The sequence below is a fragment of the Schistocerca americana genome, chromosome 1 (assembly GCF_021461395.2).
Source record: "Schistocerca americana isolate TAMUIC-IGC-003095 chromosome 1, iqSchAmer2.1, whole genome shotgun sequence".
NCBI classification, from domain to species: Eukaryota; Metazoa; Arthropoda; class Insecta; order Orthoptera; family Acrididae; genus Schistocerca; species Schistocerca americana.
This window is the reverse complement of record NC_060119.1, coordinates 121,194,842-121,215,569: the sequence shown is the minus strand read 5'-3', so window position 1 is coordinate 121,215,569 and position 20,728 is coordinate 121,194,842. Positions and strand designations below refer to the sequence as shown.

The window sequence follows — 20,728 nt, the reverse complement described above, 5'->3', positions numbered from 1 at the left end:
TAAAGCTTACTGCTAAGCTTACAACTCTAACTACTGTAGCTGTATCGTCATTCATTCGACCTAAATTGTGTCTCATATTAAAATGGACCAACTTTGTTTCGATTTGTAGGTGCGGACTAAAACTTTTCTCTCTCCTTGAATTTCAAGTCTCAAACTTCAGGTGCGGCTTAGATTCAGGAATTTTTTTTTTCCCTTGATTTCGAGTCTCATTTTTCAGGTGCGGCTTAGATTCGAGTGCAGCTTAGATTTAAGTAAACACGGTAGTACATGGAGTTTTCCCTGTGCCCTTCCCCTCTTTACAGAAGCCCTTAAGACCTGCCACTGACTTGCCACTCACAGGGTAATTGTTGGATATTGATAGGTCCTATGTTCCTAGAGAAGAGATGTTGCCACACGGGAAGATGATAATTCAGGTATGTGACTTCCAGCAGTCTACCCAGCACACCTTCTTGCAGCAGCTTCCAATTACATCACAATATTCAGGGAAATTTACAAATGCTTATGAACAGCAACAAACTGATCCTGTGCCTGGGAACAGTATTCATAATGAGGCTGCATTATGGTTGGTGCAATGTGTTTCTGAACAGTAAACAAATGTATTTCAATTGAAACAACTTTGTGACTGAAGTATCAGGTATGTGAGTAGTAGGGGCTGAGTGTCAGCCAATCACAGCTGTTTCTTGGGCTTCACATACTCACTGTTTTGGGCGAGAGGGTAAGGGACGGGAAGGAGAGCTAAATCGTGTAACAATTGGAGAGTGTGTTTATTTTGTGTGTGTACAGCCACCAGGCACATGAGCATGTGGCGTGTACGAGCTGGCAGCAACTCTGCTCCCCACTAGTGGCATCTATCAATCACAAAGTTATTTTAATACTGAGGTCAAATCTGATACTAATTTCGCTTATTTCTTTTTGTTTTCATGACCTGTTACATTAACAACTGAAGCTGCAATGCCCAAGAAAGCAGTTTGTTTTATAGTGAGAGAAAAACTTGGGATATAATTAATTCCCTGAGCTATTCAGAAGTTTGTGCCTGGGATTTTTGTCTTTATCGAAGTTATGCTCACAGATGACTCACATCACAAATTCATAAATAGTAGAATTTCATGTTGAAGGGGAAAACTAACTGCAACATGAAATTATAGTTATTCTATGCACAAACTTAATATTTTGTCACAGTTGTTGATTTTGTATAGGTTGTAACTATGTTGTGATGGTGAATTATTTTTATATTTCTATTACAACAAACCAATTAATGAACACAGAGAGGTGGGGATATTACGGTAATCATGAAACTACCGACATTGCAATTAAGGGGAAAATGATTTCCTCAATCGATACTGCTGCCAATTATGACAGTCATCAATTTACTGTAAAATATAATAAGCACGAAAACTGTAAGCTTCCAAAAATCCGAAAAAATATATCTTTAAGCACACAAATATATACTAAGATTAAAGGGGACAGACTTTTCTGAATGAAGATACTATTACAAATCTCATTTCTGCATTGCGCTCATAAACCTTCAACCGCAAGTAATTCATCAAAACACAAACAAATTTTCATACATTCACTGAATATATAATTGGAAAACAACACAAAAATATTAGAATACACAATCTTCAAGTGAATTTATCTGACATATGGGGTCCTACTCCAGCACAAAGAAAAAACAAGACGTCGGCTTACACATTTAAATACAAAAGGAAATGCACATATTTTGCACTTTGCTGATTTATTGACAATTTCTTTACTGGCATGTCAAAGGTGACCACTGTATCATCAGTTTGTCCCACTAAAAAGAGTGAAAAGCTTTCTACAGAATTATCTGACTGATTCAATGACTGAAGATTTCAATCAGCAGTGTTACATGTAGCAATGCTCACCGCAAACATACCATTATCCTTGTTACAAAGAAACAAATGAGCTCATGTAAATATTAAGCAAGTAATAGGAAACAAACAGCATTTTTCTTTAAATATAGTTGAGGAAGTATTAGCAGCAGCTTTTGCCACAGAAGTGGCTTACTTGTCATTTTTACTAGGTTAACTTTAGTGTGAGCAACCTCAAATAGCTTATAGCAGTTTAATGATAGTGGAAAAAATTTCTTGTCTCTATGACCAAAATTGCTGAAAGTGAACATTCAGCCTCGCTTCGACCAGTTTATAACTCCATCCTTCCATTATCCTTCCCTGCTCCTCCCTTAAACTCCCTAGAATTCCTTATCACCAACCTTCCTCTATCTTCCTTTCTTAGATCATTTTCAAACATCACAACAGATGGAAAGCAACCATCTGAAATCTTAAAACAGACTGTGACTTATCATCCCTCCATATAAAGGCTCCATCACTGTGTGATAATCACAGTGTTTACCTAGGAAAACCTCATCCCTTCCATGTCAAACAGTCTCTCCTGTAAAATCTAATGACTTGTCAATCGAGCATCTATAGCAATTAGAAATTCTTTGTAGATTATGTTGAAGGTCTTGTTTTAACCTCGTTCTCACCACAGGTGAGTCCCTCTCATCCAGATGTCTTCTCCAATCTATTCATTTTTTTCTCCCTGGAGAAGAAATTAATAGTTCCAAAAACTAGAAATAATTTCTTCAAGTGTGTGTTTTTTTTTTGCAATAGAAAGGGCATTGTCCAAAAGCTTAACAACACGAACAGCTTCGTAGCACTCAACACCTTGTCTCCACAGCAAGAGGTTACTTTCATTCGTCGCAAACCATCCAGAACTTTCCAGTACTACATTAATGCAGATTCTAACAGCTGCTTCCCTTTGTTGATCTACAATGTACTATATGACCAACAGTTCCCCTTAAGACATGCAGAACATGATGGGTGGAAACAACTTTCTTCTTTTGAGGTAATAAATAAATCTGAATCCACAGTGCAAAAGTCATAGTTAATACAGATTGTGTTAAGAAATAATGTTTCAATTTTGCTAAAACATTGTTTGCTATTTTTTTTGTCAAACTTATTCATTTCTCCTACAGCAGAGCTTGATAGACCTGACTGTTTCAGAATAAATCTTCAGTACATACAAAATTCAACCTGCTCCCTTTAATTGTACTCTGTAGTTCCGTGATTTATCACAATAATTAACTGTTAAGCCAAACTCTCCAATTTAATTTGATAACAACAATCAATATTTTATTAATGATAACTGTTTAGAAGATCAGTGATTAAAAAAACTGCAAGCATCTACAATTTCATTGAATGTACTATTCATGTCCACAGCTAGGAGGAAGACAAACAAAATGTTATTGCAGTATTACTCACCCTGTAATATTAGAAACAAATTCCTCCAAATAAACAGTTGCCTCTTCAAGATAGCCTGTATCAATAATTATCTGAATCACCTGGAGAAGGGCAAGACTTGGTTTCCGGAAGAGTGAAGATAAGCAGCCACTGAATGACCGTGTGAGCAGGAGATTTGTTGATTTCCGGATCATATCATTCACTTCTGCCTGACTGCAATAAAATTATACCAAGCACTACTTTGTGATCAATTAGATAAATGTAAGTTAAAACTACTTTAATCATTAAGCAGATAAACACTACTCATATGATAAATATTACTTGTTTAATATCTATTCATCAATATTATTTTGGTACAGGTACAGTGAGAGATTACTTACAAGGAACACACACACACACACACACACACACACACACACACACACAAAAGAGAGAGATAAAAGCACCCTGTACAGTAACAATAAACATTAAGGATAAATGATAGTTTCTAACTATATTGACATGCCACAACAACTAAATACAGCACAGCACTGTTATATGTGAGTGGAAGGACAAGAGAGTTTGAAAATATTAATATTATTGATTAATGGAAACCACCACTGCTGTATTAATACACATTTACTGTATCACAACCAGTTTCATTCTTTAGATCATCACCAGGTTGCTGAGTTGGACCAGTATTGTAACATAAATTTTCTGTTGTCAAATATAACCTTAGAGGCAAAATATGGCAACAAGAATCACAAACATTCTGCTGACCATCTGTCTGAAGCAATGCAAGCAGACATTGTGTACTGTGTACATTAGAATTTAGTACTGTCGACAGTATTTCAGCCAAAAATACTGAATCTGATGTGAATATTGGCTGAGAGGTCGTTAATTATTACAGTGTGGAAGCTACGAACATGGGGTACAAAGTTTTTGGTTTAGCCTGGACCAGTGGCCAATTGTACAGCTATTTGAATATTTGTCTTACTGCAGCTATTTCACAGTACGTTAAGCAATATTTGAATGATGAACCAGAGCTGGCACCCTGGAAAATTGTGCACATCAATTAATTCCTTTTGCAAAAGATTTTAATTGGGCTGAAATTAATGTTCAGCTAATGGCATAATTTGTACGTGCACTGTTTGGAATTTATGTGCAAAAACCACCATCCTTGTTCAGATTTTACATGCAGAAACAGTCATCCTTAAATAACTCCAGACCAGAGCAAGATTTATGGTTCAGATTTGGTCTTCTGGTGTACTGGTCCTTGCTCTAACATAAATTTTAACTGTTTGAAAAGATCTCGCTTCATTTGGATTTTACATGCAAAAAACACTGTTTTCTGGGAGGTTATTGAAGCCCGTGCCTTCTATACTTTAAACTAGTATGAATTTGTTTGCACAAAGGTAGACAAATGAATAAGTCAAAATGATTTTTTTTATTCAATACCAAGTTTTAACAGTTGAAAAAATATTGCTTTGTTTTGGTTTTAAGTGCAAAAACATGTTTTCTGGGACTTTTGGAGAAGTGCCACTTCTATGTTTCAAACCTGTACAAATTGTGTTCAAATTTTGTAAGAAAGTAGATGAATATATGAAATTGATGGTCATCCCATTGTTTTGTGAAAAATTTATCCAATGCCACAATATAGCAGTCCAAATTTGCACATAAATTGGACATAAAATCACACATACTGAGATGGTTTAGAGTGATACAGATGATAATAAAAAATATATTCTTATGGTAATCACAAGAAGTGTTTGCAAAAATCTTTCATTTTTCAGGTTTTACATGTGAAAAATCATGCACCTGCATATGAAACTGGGTTTTGAACGAATGCTTTGCATTTTAAATGCTGCATTTGGATGTATTTAAAAAAAATTGGTTATTACTGTTGATTATCATTTTGTTATTTATATGTTAAAGATTTTATTCATCAGTGGCTTAAAATGCATTTACCAGGCGAGAACTATGCCCAGCCCTGTACAGAATGATACGTTATTTGACTGAGCATTTACATGTCTAACGTCGAAATCATGGCTGAGTAAAAGTTGGGAGCCAGAATCAGAAATGCTCCTATCACAGCATAAGAAAGGTGAATATGTCCTACATAGAGTTAGGGAAAGAAAGAAGGGTACTAGCTTTTTGACTTATCTAGTGGCTTCAAAGGCATTTAAATCAAAACATCTTGACACATTTGCACTTTTTTAATTGTTTTAGAGTTAGTACCCATGTCAAGTAACATAATGCATTGTCTAAAGTAACATGATAGATAATGTCATGTCATAAAATGTGACAAATGCAATCATATCATCCAACATGGCATTTGTCATGTCATGCAAATGCGTGTCATTACATTTAGGATGCATGCATTCGTACTAGGGGACACTTCCTACAATAAATGCATATGTTACTAATACTAACGAGTAAAAACATGAGAAAATGCAAGGAGTTTTGATTTAAATGTCTCTGAGGCTGGCAGATAAGTCCAAAAGCTAATTCCCCTCTTTCACATCTCTAACTCGGCCCAGGACATATTTGCCGTCTTTGGTGTTATGATAGGAACATTTTCATTCTGGTATTCAACATGAGCAATATGGGTCCTGTAACACTTACCTGGAACTCACCGTGAGATAGTTCTACTCTTGCCAATGAGTCTCTGTTCAAGATAACATGCCTCATCCTCCCTACCAAAAAATCCTAAATTCAGTCACAAATTTCACTATTAGTTGTTGGTGTGATAACAAACTGAACACCTCTCAGAATTCAAGAAATACTGCATCTCTATAATTTCAATGATACATGTCATTCAGAAAATCATGCAAGGAAAGTGCAAGTAGAGTTTCACATGATTTATGATTCTGGAACCCACATTGACAGTATGGAGGAGACCATTCAGTTCAAAACATCTCATTATGTTTGAACTCACAATTTTTGGATTCTACAATAGACAGACATAAATGAGACTGGACAGTAGTTTTGTGGATCACTTCTGTTTCCCTCTTTGCAGACAAGTGTGATGTGCTTTTTCTAATCACTGAGCACAGTTTTTTTGTTCAAGGCATCTACAGTATATTCTGGTAATGCTACTTACACCTAGTATTACAGCTGTGAAAATCCTGTGTGAAAAGCAGAAAAAAACTTTCAGAATTATGTAATTATTAATGGTCATATTTTTTTTGTTGTAATGTAAATGAGGTGACCAGTATTTTTCCTCAACAGACTAACATGTAAGACTGTTTAATAACAACTATGAGGATTGTGTGGATGGGTCTTCAATGGAGAAATCACTAGTTCATTTGCTAAAATGAGATACATTATAGTGGTTACGGAAACAAATCAATTGCTATCTCCAACATGCACTGAAATACATAGATTACCAATAAAATTTACAAAATATTGAATTTTGAATGGGGCTCATAATATTGGATCCTTTGAGAAACTTCAATAGTACTGCATGAAAAAACTCTTGGTCTTCCAAGATACAAAGGAGGTGATTTACTCAAACAATAATGCGAAACATCACCATCTGGATAATTATTGTTGAATATGGTAAATGGATCACCATAGCCAAGAGAGACATGAAGCTATGACCAACTATGATAATACACTTCTCTTTGCTTACGAGCCAGCTCAACAGATGAAGATATTGTAAAAAACATGTATGATAAGATAAAAGAAATTATTCAGTTGTTAAAAAGAGATAAAAATTTAATTGTAGTGGGGAAAAGGAATTTGATACTAAGAAAGAGAGGGTAAATAGTAATCGAACATGGACTGTGGCAAAGAAATAAAAGGAAAAGCCAGCTGGTAAAATTTTGCATTGAACACCAGCTCATCATTGCTAACATTTGGTTCAGGAGTCATGAAAGAAGACTGTATAGACAGAAGAGATCTGGAAACACTGAAAGGTTTCAGATAGATTATACAGTGTAATAGTAGTAATGTGATTCAGAAACTCCGAATCATTTCCAGCTACAGATGTGGACTTCGACCATAATTTATTAGGTAGCAAATGCAAATTAAAGCTGAAGAAATTACAGAAATTAAGGAGCTGGGACCTGGATAAGTTGAAACAGTCAGGGGTTTTTGAGAATTTCAAAGGGTGAGTTACGAGCAACTGACTGAAATAGGTGAAACAAATACTATACATGATGAATGAGTAGCTTTAAAAAATGGAACAGCTGAACGTGTTGATTGCCGCAGTCAGCCGTCTTCAGGCTGCTGCCTTGGAGTGTAGCGGCAGTGGGGAGTCTGGTGCGTCGCATGGTACACCCCAGGTGTTACATGCTTCACCCACTGTCCCTGCTGTTGAGACATCTTCGCGGGTACCGGGCGCAGTTGGGCCACCCTCTCCCCAAGGTGAGTGGCGGGTTCAGCGGTGTTCGCAGCGCACAAGGCGGAGGGTAAAAGTGGAGGCTGGCCGTGTGGCATCGCCCGCTCTGCCTGTGAGTGGACATGTGGCTGCTCCTTCAGCTAGGTCCGAGCAGGCACACGGGGGGAGGGGTTTATTAGTTATTGGGAGCTCCAACATTAGGCGGGTGATGGAGCCCCTTAGGGAAATAGCGGAAAGGTCGGGGAAGAAGGCCAGTGTTCACTCTGTCTGCTTGCTGGGGGGTCTCATCCGAGATGTGGAGGAGGCCCTGCCGGCGGCGATAGAGATCACTGGGTGCACCCGACTGCAAATTGTTGCTCATGTCGGCACCAATGACTCCTGCCGTCTGGGTTCAGAGGTCATCCTCAGTTCGTACAGGCGGTTGGCGGAATTGGTGAAGACGGAAAGCCTCACTAGCACGGTGGAATCAGAGCAAACTATTTGTAGTATCGTTCCCAGAACCGATCGCGGTCCTCTGGTTTGGAGCCGAGTGGTAGACTTAAACCAGAGGCTCAGATGATTCTGCAGAGACCTGGGGTGCAAATTTCTCGGCCTCAGCTATTGGGTGGAGAAATGTAGGGTCCTCCTGAATAGGTCAGGCGTGCACTATACGCCGGAAGCGGCTACAAGGGTAACGGAGTACATGTGGAGTGCACATGGGGGTTTTTTAGGTTAGAGAATTCCCTCCCTAGGCCCGACAAGACGCCTCCTGAGATGCGGCAAGGTAGGAGTAGGCAAAATTCAACAGGGAATAACAATATTAATGTGCTAATAATGAACTGCAGGAGCGTCTATAGAAAGGTCCCAGAACTGCTCTCATTAATAAACAGTCACAACGCCCATATAGTACTAGGGACAGAAAGTTGGCTGAAACCAGACATAAACAGTAATGAAATCCTAAACTCAGATTGGAATGTATACTGTAGAGACAGGCTGGACAGTGAAGGGGGAGGTGTGTTTATAGCGATAAGAAGTGCAATAGTATCGAAGGAAATTGACGGAGATCCGAAATGTGAAATAATTTGGGTGAAGGTCACTGTTAAAGCAGGCTCAGACATGGTAATTGGATGTCTCTATAGGCCCCCTGGCTCAGCAGCTGTTGTGGCTGAACACCTGTAGGATAATTTGGAAAATATTTTGAGTAGATTTCCCCACCATATTATAGTTCTGGGTGGAGATTTTAATTTGCCGGATATAGACTGGGAGACTCAAACGTTCATAACGGGTGGCAGGGACAAAGAATCCAGTGAAATTTTTTTAAGTGCTTTATCTGAAAACTACCTTGAGCAGTTAAACAGAGAACCGACTCGTGGCGACAACATATTAGACCTTCTGGTGACAAAGAGCCCCAAACTATTTGAAACAGTTAACGCAGAACAGGGAATCAGCGATCATAAAGCGGTTATTGCATCGATGATTTCAGCTGTAAATAAATATTAAAAAAGGTAGGAAGATTTTTCTGTTTAGCAAAAGTGACAAAACGCAGATTACAGAGTACCTGATGGCTCAACACAAAAGTTTTGTCTCAAGTACAGATAGTGTTGAGGATCAGTGGACAAAGTTCAAAACCATCGTACAATATGCGTTAGATGAGTATGTGCCAAGCAAGATCATAAGAGATGGAAAAGAGCCACTGTGGTACAACAACCAAGTTAGAAAACTGCTGTGGAAGCAAAGGGAACTTCACAGCAAACATAAACATAGCCAAAGCCTTGCAGACAAACAAAAATTACACGAAGTGAAATGTAGTGTGAGGAGGGCTATGCGAGAGGCGTTCAATGAATTCGAAAGTAAAGTTCTCTGTACTGACTTGGCAGAAAATCCTAAGAAATTTTGGTCTTATGTCAAAGCAGTAGGTGGATCAAAACAAAATGTCCAGACGCTCTGTGACCAAAATGGTACTGAAACAGAGGAGGCAGACTAAAGGCCGAAATACTAAATGTCTTTCTCCAAAGCTGTTTCACAGAGGAAGACTGCACTGTAGTTCCTTCTATAGATTGTCGCACAGATGACAAAATGGTAGATATTGAAATAGACAGAGGGATAGAGAAACAATAAAAATCGCTCAAAAGAGGAAAGGCCACTGGACCTGATGGGATTCCAGTTCGATTTTACACAGAGTAGGCGAAGGAACTTGCCCCCCTTCTTGTAGCGGTGTACTGTAGGTCTCCAGAAGAGCGTAGCTTCCCAAAGGATTGGAAAAGGGCACAGGTCATCCCCGTTTTCAAGAAGGGACGTTGAACAGATGTGCAAAACTATAGACCTATATCTCTAATGTCGATCAGTTGTAGAATTTTGGAACACGTACTATGTTCAAGTATAATGACTTTCTGGAGAGTAGAAATCTTCTCTGTAGGAATCAGCATGGGTTTCGAAAAAGACGGTCGTGTGAAAGCCAGCTCACACTATTCGTCAACGAGACTCAGAGGGGCATAGACACGGGTTCACAGGTAGATGCCGTGTTTCTTGACTTCCGCAAGGCGTTCGATACAGTTCCCCACAGTCGTCTAATAAACAAAGTAAGAGCATATGGACTATCAGACCAATTGTGTGATTGGATTGAAGAGTTCCTAGACAACAGAACGCAGCATGTCATTCTCAATGGAGAGAAGTCTTCCGACATAAGAGTGATTTCAGGTGTGCCGCAGGGGAGTGTCATAGGACCGTTGCTATTCACAATATACATAAATGACCTTGTGGATGACATCGGAAGTTCACTGAGGCTTTTTGCAGTTGATACTGTGGTGTATCGAGAGGTTGTAACAATGGAAAATTGTACTGAAATGCAGGAGGATCTGCAGCGAACTGACGCATGGTGCAGGGAATGGCAATTCAATCTCAATGTAGAAAAGTGTAATGTGCTGCGAATACATAGAAAGAAAGATTGTTTATCATTTAGACAGGGTTGCAGCCATTCCCCCAATCCCTTTGGATATAAACTAATATACGGATCGATGTTAAGGGAAAAGAAATTAAAATGTTAGGTTTTCTGATGGCACTGTAATTCTGAACGCATTACTCCATTCCATTTTGGCCCAATGCAGCGACATGGTTCAGTGTTCCAACAACAGAAAAAAGTCTCTGTTGCAAGTGTTTTATTCATGACTCATTTTGAGAGATTAATGCATCTTCAGATTATCTGTAATTAGTAACAAAAATTTTGTTCCACAACAGTTTATTCGTGAACCTATCTAACACTGATTAATGGAATAGCTAATTTAAAGATGAGAAGTAAAATGATTCACTTGCCTTGAGCAGGAGACAACGCATTAGAGCGAAGGTCACAGTGGTCAAATATAAAGACTGGAAAGCCTGAAATGGTCAGTGAAAACCCCTATGTTAAGAGTGTAAACTTACAACATTAATAAGAATTTAAATCTGCGTTAGTGTAGGATTAGGAACCAGAAAGAAACTCACCAAGCCATGGCAATATGCGGTGCAAAGATAGGTTAGTGATCACAGCCATGAAACACAATGGTAAAGAAATACTGCTCCAGGCAAAGTACATGCTGAAGCGATGTCGTGCAGTAGATTGACTTTAGAACAAAACTTATCAAAAGTGACGAGTGGCAGTGATAATTGTAAAAAGGGATTGAAATATAGTAAATGCTGAACAGAGCCAATTAAAACGATGGAACAGAATAAAATTTCTTAAAAATTAAAGGTAGATGAACTAGTGGTGGCATGAAAAGTAACTACACTCCTGGAAATGGAAAAAAGAACACATTGACACCGGTGTGTCAGACCCACCATACTTGCTCCGGACACTGCGAGAGGGCTGTACAAGCAATGATCACACGCACGGCACAGCGGACACACCAGGAACCGCGGTGTTGGCCGTCGAATGGCGCTAGCTGCACAGCATTTGTGCACCGCCGCCGTCAGTGTCAGCCAGTTTGCCGTGGCATACGGAGCTCCATCGCAGTGTTTAACACTGGTAGCATGCCGCGACAGCGTGGACGTGAACCGTATGTGCAGTTGACGGACTTTGAGCGAGGGCGTATAGTGGGCATGCGGGAGGCCGGGTGGACGTACCGCCGAATTGCTCAACACGTGGGGCGTGAGGTCTCCACAGTACATCGATGTTGTCGCCAGTAGTCGGCGGAAGGTGCACATGCCCGTCGACCTGGGACCGGACCGCAGCGACGCACGGATGCACGCCAAGACCGTAGGATCCCACGCAGTGCCGTAGGGGACCGCACCGCCACTTCCCAGCAAATTAGGGACACTGTTGCTCCTGGGGTATCGGCGAGGACCATTCGCAACCGTCTCCATGAAGCTGGGCTACGGTCCCGCACACCGTTAGGCCGTCTTCCGCTCACGCCCCAACATCGTGCAGCCCGCCTCCAGTGGTGTCGCGACAGGCGTGAATGGAGGGACGAATGGAGACGTGTCGTCTTCAGCGATGAGAGTCGCTTCTGCCTTGGTGCCAATGATGGTCGTATGCGTGTTTGGCGCCGTGCAGGTGAGCGCCACAATCAGGACTGCATACGACTGAGGCACACAGGGCCAACACCCGGCATCATGGTGTGGGGAGCGATCTCCTACACTGGCCGTACACCACTGGTGATCATCGAGGGGACACTGAATAGTGCACGGTACATCCAAACCGTCATCGAACCCATCGTTCTACCATTCCTAGACCGACAAGGGAACTTGCTGTTCCAACAGGACAATGCACGTCCGCATGTATCCCGTGCCACCCAACGTGCTCTAGAAGGTGTAAGTCAACTACCCTGGCCAGCAAGATCTCCGGATCTGTCCCCCATTGAGCATGTTTGGGACTGGATGAAGCGTCGTCTCACGCGGTCTGCACGTCCAGCACGAACGCTGGTCCAACTGAGGCGCCAGGTGGAAATGGCATGGCAAGCCGTTCCACAGGACTACAACCAACATCTCTACGATCGTCTCCATGGGAGAATAGCAGCCTGCATTGCTGCGAAAGGTGGATATACACTGTACTAGTGCCGACATTGTGCATGCTCTGTTGCCTGTGTCTATGTGCCTGTGGTTCTGTCAGTGTGATCATGTGATGTATCTGACCCCAGGAATGTGTCAATAAAGTTTCCCCTTCCTGGGACAATGAATTCACGGTGTTCTTATTTCAATTTCCAGGAGTGTATTTCAGTAAACAGCCATGTATTGTGATGGACTGAAATGTCAGTCTAAATGAATAGATGAATAGGGGGAAGGAGGAGTGGAGAGTAGAGAAGGGGATTGAGAGGGGAAAGGATAGGAAATGGTAAATTTATGGGGGGGGGGGGGGGGGGGGGGGGGGAAGGAAAAGTTAAAAAACAAAAAGTCTTAAAACACTGGAGTAATGGGAAAACCAAACACAAAACCATGATGGTATGAGACCAAGGCAGGAAAAGTGAGAGCAGACTCAACAGTCAAAAATGGAAGAGATAAAACTACCTATATTTTGAAATCATGGTGTCATAGAAAATATGTTTTTTTTTTTGTGGTCAATTGATCATTAAGGTTTCAGTTTTTGACCCATTGCGAAATGTTGTTCTCTCAATCTGTTGCAAAATGGTTAATTCTTTCCCTGGATCTGGAGAGACTCAAAAGTCAGTTCACGGTGGCCAGTAGATCTAAGGTGTTTGGCAAAAGAAGAGTTATTCTCTACAGCTCCCTTCTCTTTGTGACAGTTGGGTCGGCTGCTCACTTTTTCTGCCTTTGTCTCCTATCACCGAAGCTTTGTGTTCAATTGTCCCATTACCCCAATGTTTTTTAAACCTTTGTGTTTTCTAACTTTTTCCTCCTCCCCCCCTCCCCCGTAAGTTTACCATCTCTTATCCTTTCCCATCACATTCTCATCCCCCCTCCCCCCTTCTTGTCCCCCTAGTCATTTAGACTGACATTTTGGTTCATCTTGATGTGTAGCATTCCACGGAAGTAGTTACTTTCCATGTCACCACTAGTTCATCTATTTTTAATTTTTAAGAATATTTTATTCTGTACCATCATTGTAATTGGCTCTGTACAGCATTAACTTAATTTCAGTTACTGTTTACAATCAGCACTGCCACTCTGCACTTTTGATAAGCCAGTCTATTGCATGACCCACTTGCTTCAGCATGTATTTTGCCTGCCACTTGGTACTTTTGATAAGTTTCTTACTCAAACCAATCTACTGCACGACCCATTCACTTCAGCACGTACTTTGCCTAGAGCAGTATTTGTTTACTACTGTGTTTCATGGCTGTGTTCACTAACCTATCTTTGCACCACATATAGCTGTTGTTTGGTGAGTTTCGTTTTGGTTTCTAATCCTGCAATCATGCTGATTTAAATCCTTATTAATGTTGTAAGTTTGCACTTTTAACTTAGAGATTTTTCACTTGCCATTTCAGGCTTTCCTTTGTTAATATTTGATGACTGTGGTCTTTCATTTAATGCCATCATATCAATGGCTTTTAAATACGAATAATGCAAAAACTGTTATGTAACAAGATTTTTATTACTAATTACAGATAATCTGAAGATGCACTAACTACAGTTCTGGAAACGATGAATGCTCTTCATTCCATGTTCCTGGATTGTTGGAGGATAACAGGAAGGTTAGCAGAGATCACAACGCATATCTCGAGAATGTGTGGGTCATATTATTCATGAGACTTTGGACATGGGAAAAGTCTCAACCAAATGTGTTCCCAAATGTCTCAATGCAGACCAAAAGCATGGCCGAGTGGCTGCTTCACAGTCCATTTTGGTCCAATTTCACCACAATCTTGTGGCAATTTTGGATCATCTTATCAACATGGATGAAACATGGATATACATTTATGATCCAGAAACCAAAAGACAGTCCAAAAATTGGAGACATGGTTGTTTTCACGTCCAAAGAAGTTCAGTATACAAATAAAAGCAGACAAATTGTTTGAATCAAAGTACTATGTTGAACTTCCTGACAAACTGAAGCAACAGTTGGTCCCCAAACATTGTGGAAAGTAGAGAAATGGAATCATGTTTCTGCACGACCATGCCCCTCCTCACAAGGTGGCCATCACACAGAAAAGCTGGCAGATTTTCAGTTTGAAACCCTCAAACATACACCATATTCACCTGACTTAGCCTCCCTTAGACTAATATCTGTTCCCCAATCTGAAGAAACAGCTAGAAGGAAGATGATTTCTGAACACTGTGGAAGCAAGAAAGTCTGTGGATGAGTGACTTACAGCACAATCAAAGTCTTGTTTTTTAGACGGGTTAAAGAAGCTGGAACAAAGATGCCATAAATGTGTTGTGCTGAAGGGGGAATGTTGTTGTTGTTGTGGTCTTCAGTCCTGAGACTGGTTTGATGCAGCTCTCCATGCTATTCTATCCTGTGCAAGCTTCTTCATCTCCCAGTACCTACTGCAACCTACATCCTTCTGAATCTGCTTAGTGTATTCATCTCTTGGTCTCCCCCTACGATTTTTACCCTCCACGCTGCCCTCCAATACTAAACTGGTGATCCCTTGATGCCTCAGAACATGTCCTACCAACCGATCCCTTCTTCTGGTCAAGTTGTGCCACAAACTTCTCTTCTCCCCAATCCTATTCAATACTTCCTCATTAGTTATGTGATCTACCCATCTAATCTTCAGCATTCTTCTGTAGCACCACATTTCGAAAGCTTCTATTCTCTTCTTGTCCAAACTATTTATCGTCCATGTTTCACTTCCATACATGGCTACACTCCATACGAATACTTTCAGAAATGACTTCCTGACACTTAAATCAATACTGGATGTTAACAAATTTCTCTTCTTCAGAAACGCTTTCCTTGCCATTGCCAGCCCTACATTTTATATCCTCTCTACTTTGACCATCATCAGTTATTTTGCTCCCCAAATAGCAAAACTCCTTTACTACTTTAAGTGCCTCATTTCCTAATCTAATTCCCTCAGCATCACCCGACTTAATTAGACTACATTCCATTATCCTTGTTTTGCTTTTGTTGATGTTCATCTTATATCCTCCTTTCAAGACACTGTCCATTCCATTCAATTGCTCTTCCAAGTCCTTTGCTGTCTCTGACAGTATTACAATGTCATCGGCGAACCTCAAAGTTTTTATTTCCTCTCCATGAATTTTAATACCTACTCCGAATTTTTCTTTTGTTTCCTTTACTGCTTGCTCAATATACAGATTGAACAACATCGGATAGACGCTACAACCCTGTCTTACTCCCTTCCCAACCACTGCTTCCCTTTCATGTCCCTCGACTCTTATAACTGCCATCTGGTTTCTGTACAAATTGTAAATAGCCTTTCGCTCCCTGTATTTTACCCCTGCCACCTTTAGAATTTGAAAGAGAGTATTCCAGTCAACATTGTCAAAAGCTTTCTCTAAGTCTACAAATGCTAGAAACGTAGGTTTGCCTTTCCTTAATCTTTCTTCTAAGATAAGTCGTAAGGTCAGTATTTCCTCACGTGTTCCAGTGTTTCTACGGAATCCAAACTGATCTTCCCCGAGATCGGCTTCTACTAGTTTTTCCATTCATCCGTAAAGAATTCGTGTTAGTATTTTGCAGCTGTGACTTATTAAACTGATAGTTCGGTAATTTTCACATCTGTCAACACCTGTTTTCTTTGGGATTGGAATTATTATATTCTTCTTGAAGTCTGAGGGTATTTCGCCTGTTTCATACATCTTGCTCACCAGATGGTAGAGTTTTGTCAGGACTGGCTCTCCCAACGCCGTCAGTAGTTCCAATGGAATGTTGTCTACTCCGGGGGCCTTGTTTCGACTCAGGTCTTTCAGTGCTCTGTCAAACTCTTCACGCAGTATCATATCTCCCATTTCATCTTCATCTACATCCTCTTCCATTTCCATAATATTGTCCTCAAGTACATCGCCCTTGTATAGACCCTCTATATACTCCTTCCACCTTTCTGCTTTCCCTTCTTTGCTTAGAACTGGGTTTCCATCTGAGCTCTTGATATTCATACAAGTGATTCTCTTCTCTCCAAAGGTCTCTTTAATTTTCCTGTAGGCAGTATCTATCTTACCCCTAGTGAGATAGGCCTCTACATCCTTACATTTGTCCTCTAGCCATCCCTGCTTAGCCATTTTGCACTTCCTGTCGATCTCATTTTTGAGACGTTTGTATTCCTTTTTGCCTGCTTCATTTACTGCATTTTTATATTTTCTCCTTTCATCAATTAAATTCAATATTTCTTCTGTTACCCAAGGATTTCTACTAGCCCTCGTCTTTTTACCTACTTGATCCTCTGCTGCCTTCGCTACTTCATCCCTCAAAGCTACCCATTCTTCTTCTACTGTATTTTTTCCCCCCATTCCTGTCATTTGTTCCCTTATGCTCTCCCTGAAACTCTGTACAACCTCTGGTTCTTTCAGTTTATCCAGGTCCCATCTCCTTAAATTCCCACCTTTTTGCAGTTTCTTCAGTTTAATCTACAGGTCATAACCCAATAGATTGTGGTCAGAATCCACATCTGCCCCTGGAAATGTCTTGCAATTTAAAACCTGCTTCCTAAATCTCTGTCTTACCATTATATAATCTATCTGATACCTTCTAGTATCTCCATGGTTCTTCCATGTATACAACCTTCTTTCATGATTCTTAAACCAAGTGTTAGTTATGATTATGTTGTGCTCTGTGCAAAATTCTACCAGGCGGCTTCCTCTTTCATTTCTTAGCCCCAATCCATATTCACCTACTATGTTTCCTTCTCTCCCTTTTCCTACACTCGAATTCCAGTCACCCATGACTATTAAATTTTCGTCTCCCTTCACAATCTGAATAATTTCTTTTATTTCATCATACATTTCTTCAATTTCTTCATCATCTGCAGAGCCAGTTGGCATATAAACTTGTACTACTGTGGTAGGTGTGGGCTTTGTATCTATCTTGGCCACAATAATGCGTTCACTATGCTGTTTGTAGTAGCTTACCCGCATTCCTATTTTCCTATTCATTATTAAACCTACTCCTGCATTACCCCTATTTGATTTTGTGTTTATAACCCTGTAGTCACCTGACCAGAAGTCTTGTTCCTCCTGCCACCGAACTTCACTAATTCCCACTATATCTAACTTCAACCTATCCATTTCCCTTTTTAAATTTTCTAACCTACCTGCCCGATTAAGAGATCTGACATTCCACGCTCCGATCCGTAGAACGCCAGTTTTCTTTCTCCTGATAACGACATCCTCTTGAGTAGTCCCCGCCCGGAGATCCGAATGGGGGACTCTCCGGAATATTTTACCCAAGAGGACGCCATCATCATTTAATCATACAGTAAAGCTGCATGCCCTCGGGAAAAATTACGGCTGTAGTTTCCCCTTGCTTTCAGCCGTTCGCAGTACCAGCACAGCAAGGCCGTTTTGGTTATTGTTACAAGGCCAGATCAGTCAATCATCCAGACTGTTGCCCTTGCAACTACTGAAAAGGCTGCTGCCCCTCTTCAGGAACCACACGTTTGTCTGGCCTCTCAACAGATACCCCTCCGTTGTGGTTGCACCTACGGTACGGCTATCTGTATCGCTGAGGCACGCAAGCCTCCCCACCAACGGCAAGGTCCATGGTTCATGGGGGGGGAAGGGGGAATATGTTGAGTAAATAAATATTTTCAAACCCAGAAGTGCATTTTTCCTTACCAAAGCCAATGGCTTATCAGGAGCCCTTTGTACCTGATACTAGTTGAGATAGAAATGACTTGGGGGTGCGCTGATGACAGAGGGCATGAGTCACATTTCAGTGGTGTCGGTGGAGTCTATCAGTAGGACGGGTTTCACTAGACATGGCCTGCACCTCAACAGGTATGGGAAGGGGAGGTTGGCAAAACTTATAGGTGACAGCATAGGTGTGGGTGGTGGGATCACTCATGGGAAAATTCCGGTAGTTGTGGGTGTTAGAGCTGTACCTTTTTTAGATTGAAGTCAGCTGATAGGTATTCCTGCTTAAGGGAAGTCTCTCTAACAAATAAACCACTTTCTACAAAGCTTGGGTATTCGATTAATGAGGGAATTAGTATATTTCATCAAAATATACAAGGTATTAGAGATAAAGTTAGTGAACTGCTTATTGATGTTGACTCTGAAATTATTGGTATATCTGAACACTTCTTAAATAAGGAGATAATTCAGAGGCTTCCTTTACCAGGATAGAGGTTGGCTGGCAGCTTTTCTAGGAGCTCTTTGCGGTGTGGGGGAGTAGCCATGTATGTGAAAAACGGTATCCCATTTGAGTCAGTTGATGTTTCAAAGTACTGCACTGAAAAGGTGTTTGAATGTTGTGCAGGTGTGGTTAAATTTAGTGGAGCTAAACTTCTTACTGTTGTTATTTATAGATCCCCAGACTCCGATTTCACAACATTTTTGCTAAAGCTAGAGGAGGTTCTTGGTTCACTTTATAGGAAATACAAAAAGTTAATTATATGTGGTGACTTCAATATTAATTGTATAAGTGATTGTGCAAGGAAAAGGATGCTGGTGGACCTCCTTAATTCATATAATCTTATGCAAACCGTATTCTTTCCAACGAGAGTGCAAGGGAACAGTAGAACAACCATAGACAATATTTTTGTTCATTCGTCATTATTAGAAGGGCATTCTGTTAGCAATAAGGTGAATGGCCTTTCAGATCATGATGCACAAATTTTAAGTCTAAAAGATTTCTGTGCTGCTACACATGTTAAATATAGTTACCAACTTTTTAGGAAAGCTGATCCAGTTGCTGTACAGACTTTTGTAAACCTTATCAAGGAACAAGAGTGGCAAGATGTTTATAGTGCTGATACAGTAGACGATAAATATAATGCTTTCCTCAAGACTTTTCTCGTGCTCTTTGAAAGTTGCTTTCCGTTAGAACGTTCAAAACAGGGTACTAGCACAAACAGGCAGCCTGGGTGGCTGACTAAAGGGATAAGAATATCTTGTAGAACAAAGTGGCAATTATATCAAAACGTTAGAAACAGTCAAAATCTAAATGCAGCAGCCCATTACAAACAGTATTGTAAGGTGCTTAAAAAAGTTATTAGGAAGGCAAAAAGTATGTGGTATGCAGATAGAATAGCTAAGTCTCAGGATAAAATTAAAACCGTATGGTCAGTCGTAAAGGAAGTGGCTGGTCTGCAGAGACAGGTCGAGAATATAGAATCAGTGCGTAGTGGGGATGTCCGTGTTACTGATAAGTCACATATATGTACAGTATTTAATAATCACTTTCTGAATATAGCAGGTGAACTAAATAGAAACCTAGTCCCAACAGGGAATCATATAGCGCTCTTAGAGAAAAGTGTTCCGAGACTGTTACCTGAAATGCTCCTCCATGATACTGACAAGAGGGAGATTGAGTTAATAATTAAATCACTAAAGACCAAGAACTCTCATGGATATGACGGGGTATCTAGCAGAATACTGAAGTATTGTTCCACGTATGTTAGCTCAGTACTTAGCCATATCTGTAACTTTTCCTTTAGGAGTGGTCGGTTTCCTGACCGATTAAAGTACTCGGTAGTGAAGCCACTTTATAAAAAGGGAGACAGGGATAATGTTGACAATTATAGACCTATTTCTATGCCATCGGTGTTTGCTAAAGTTATCGAGAGGGTTGTATATACAAGGTTACTGCAGCATTTAAATTCACATGATTTGCTGTCAAATGTACAGTTTGGTTTTAGAAATGGCTTAACAACTGAAAATGCTATAGTCTCTTTTCTCTGTGAGGTTTTGGATGGATTAAATAAAAGGTTGCGAACGTTAGGTGTTTTCTTTGATTTAACGAAGGCTTTTGACTGTGTTGACCACAAAATATTACTGCAGAAGTTGGAACATTATGGAGTAAGGGGAGTAGCTTACAATTGGTTCGCCTCCTACTTTAAGAACAGAAAGCAAAAGGTAATCCTCCGCAATATTGAGAGTGGTAATGATGTTCAGTCCCAATGGGGCACTGTTAAATGGGGCGTTCCCCAAGGGTCGGTGCTGGGGCCACTGCTGTTTCTTATTTATGTAAATGATATGCCTTCTAGTATTACAGGTGATTCAAAAATTTTTCTGTTTGCTGATGACACCACCTTGGTAGTGAAGGATCTTGTGTGTAATATTGAAACATTATCAAATAATGTAGTTCATGATATAAGTTCGTGGC

General features: G+C 40.4%; 1 protein-coding gene across 3 annotated transcripts in view; it reads right to left on the bottom strand.

Annotated features, from left to right (window-relative positions):
• LOC124550174 (exocyst complex component 6B) overlaps positions 1-20,728 on the bottom strand; it is a 174,152-nt gene that overhangs the window by 26,218 nt on the left and 127,206 nt on the right. For all 3 annotated transcript variants that reach the window (XM_047125294.1, XM_047125292.1, XM_047125293.1), the window contains exon 12: positions 3,285-3,476. In XM_047125294.1, the coding sequence (XP_046981250.1) occupies positions 3,285-3,476 (192 nt within the window). The remainder of the gene's footprint in view (positions 1-3,284; positions 3,477-20,728) is intronic.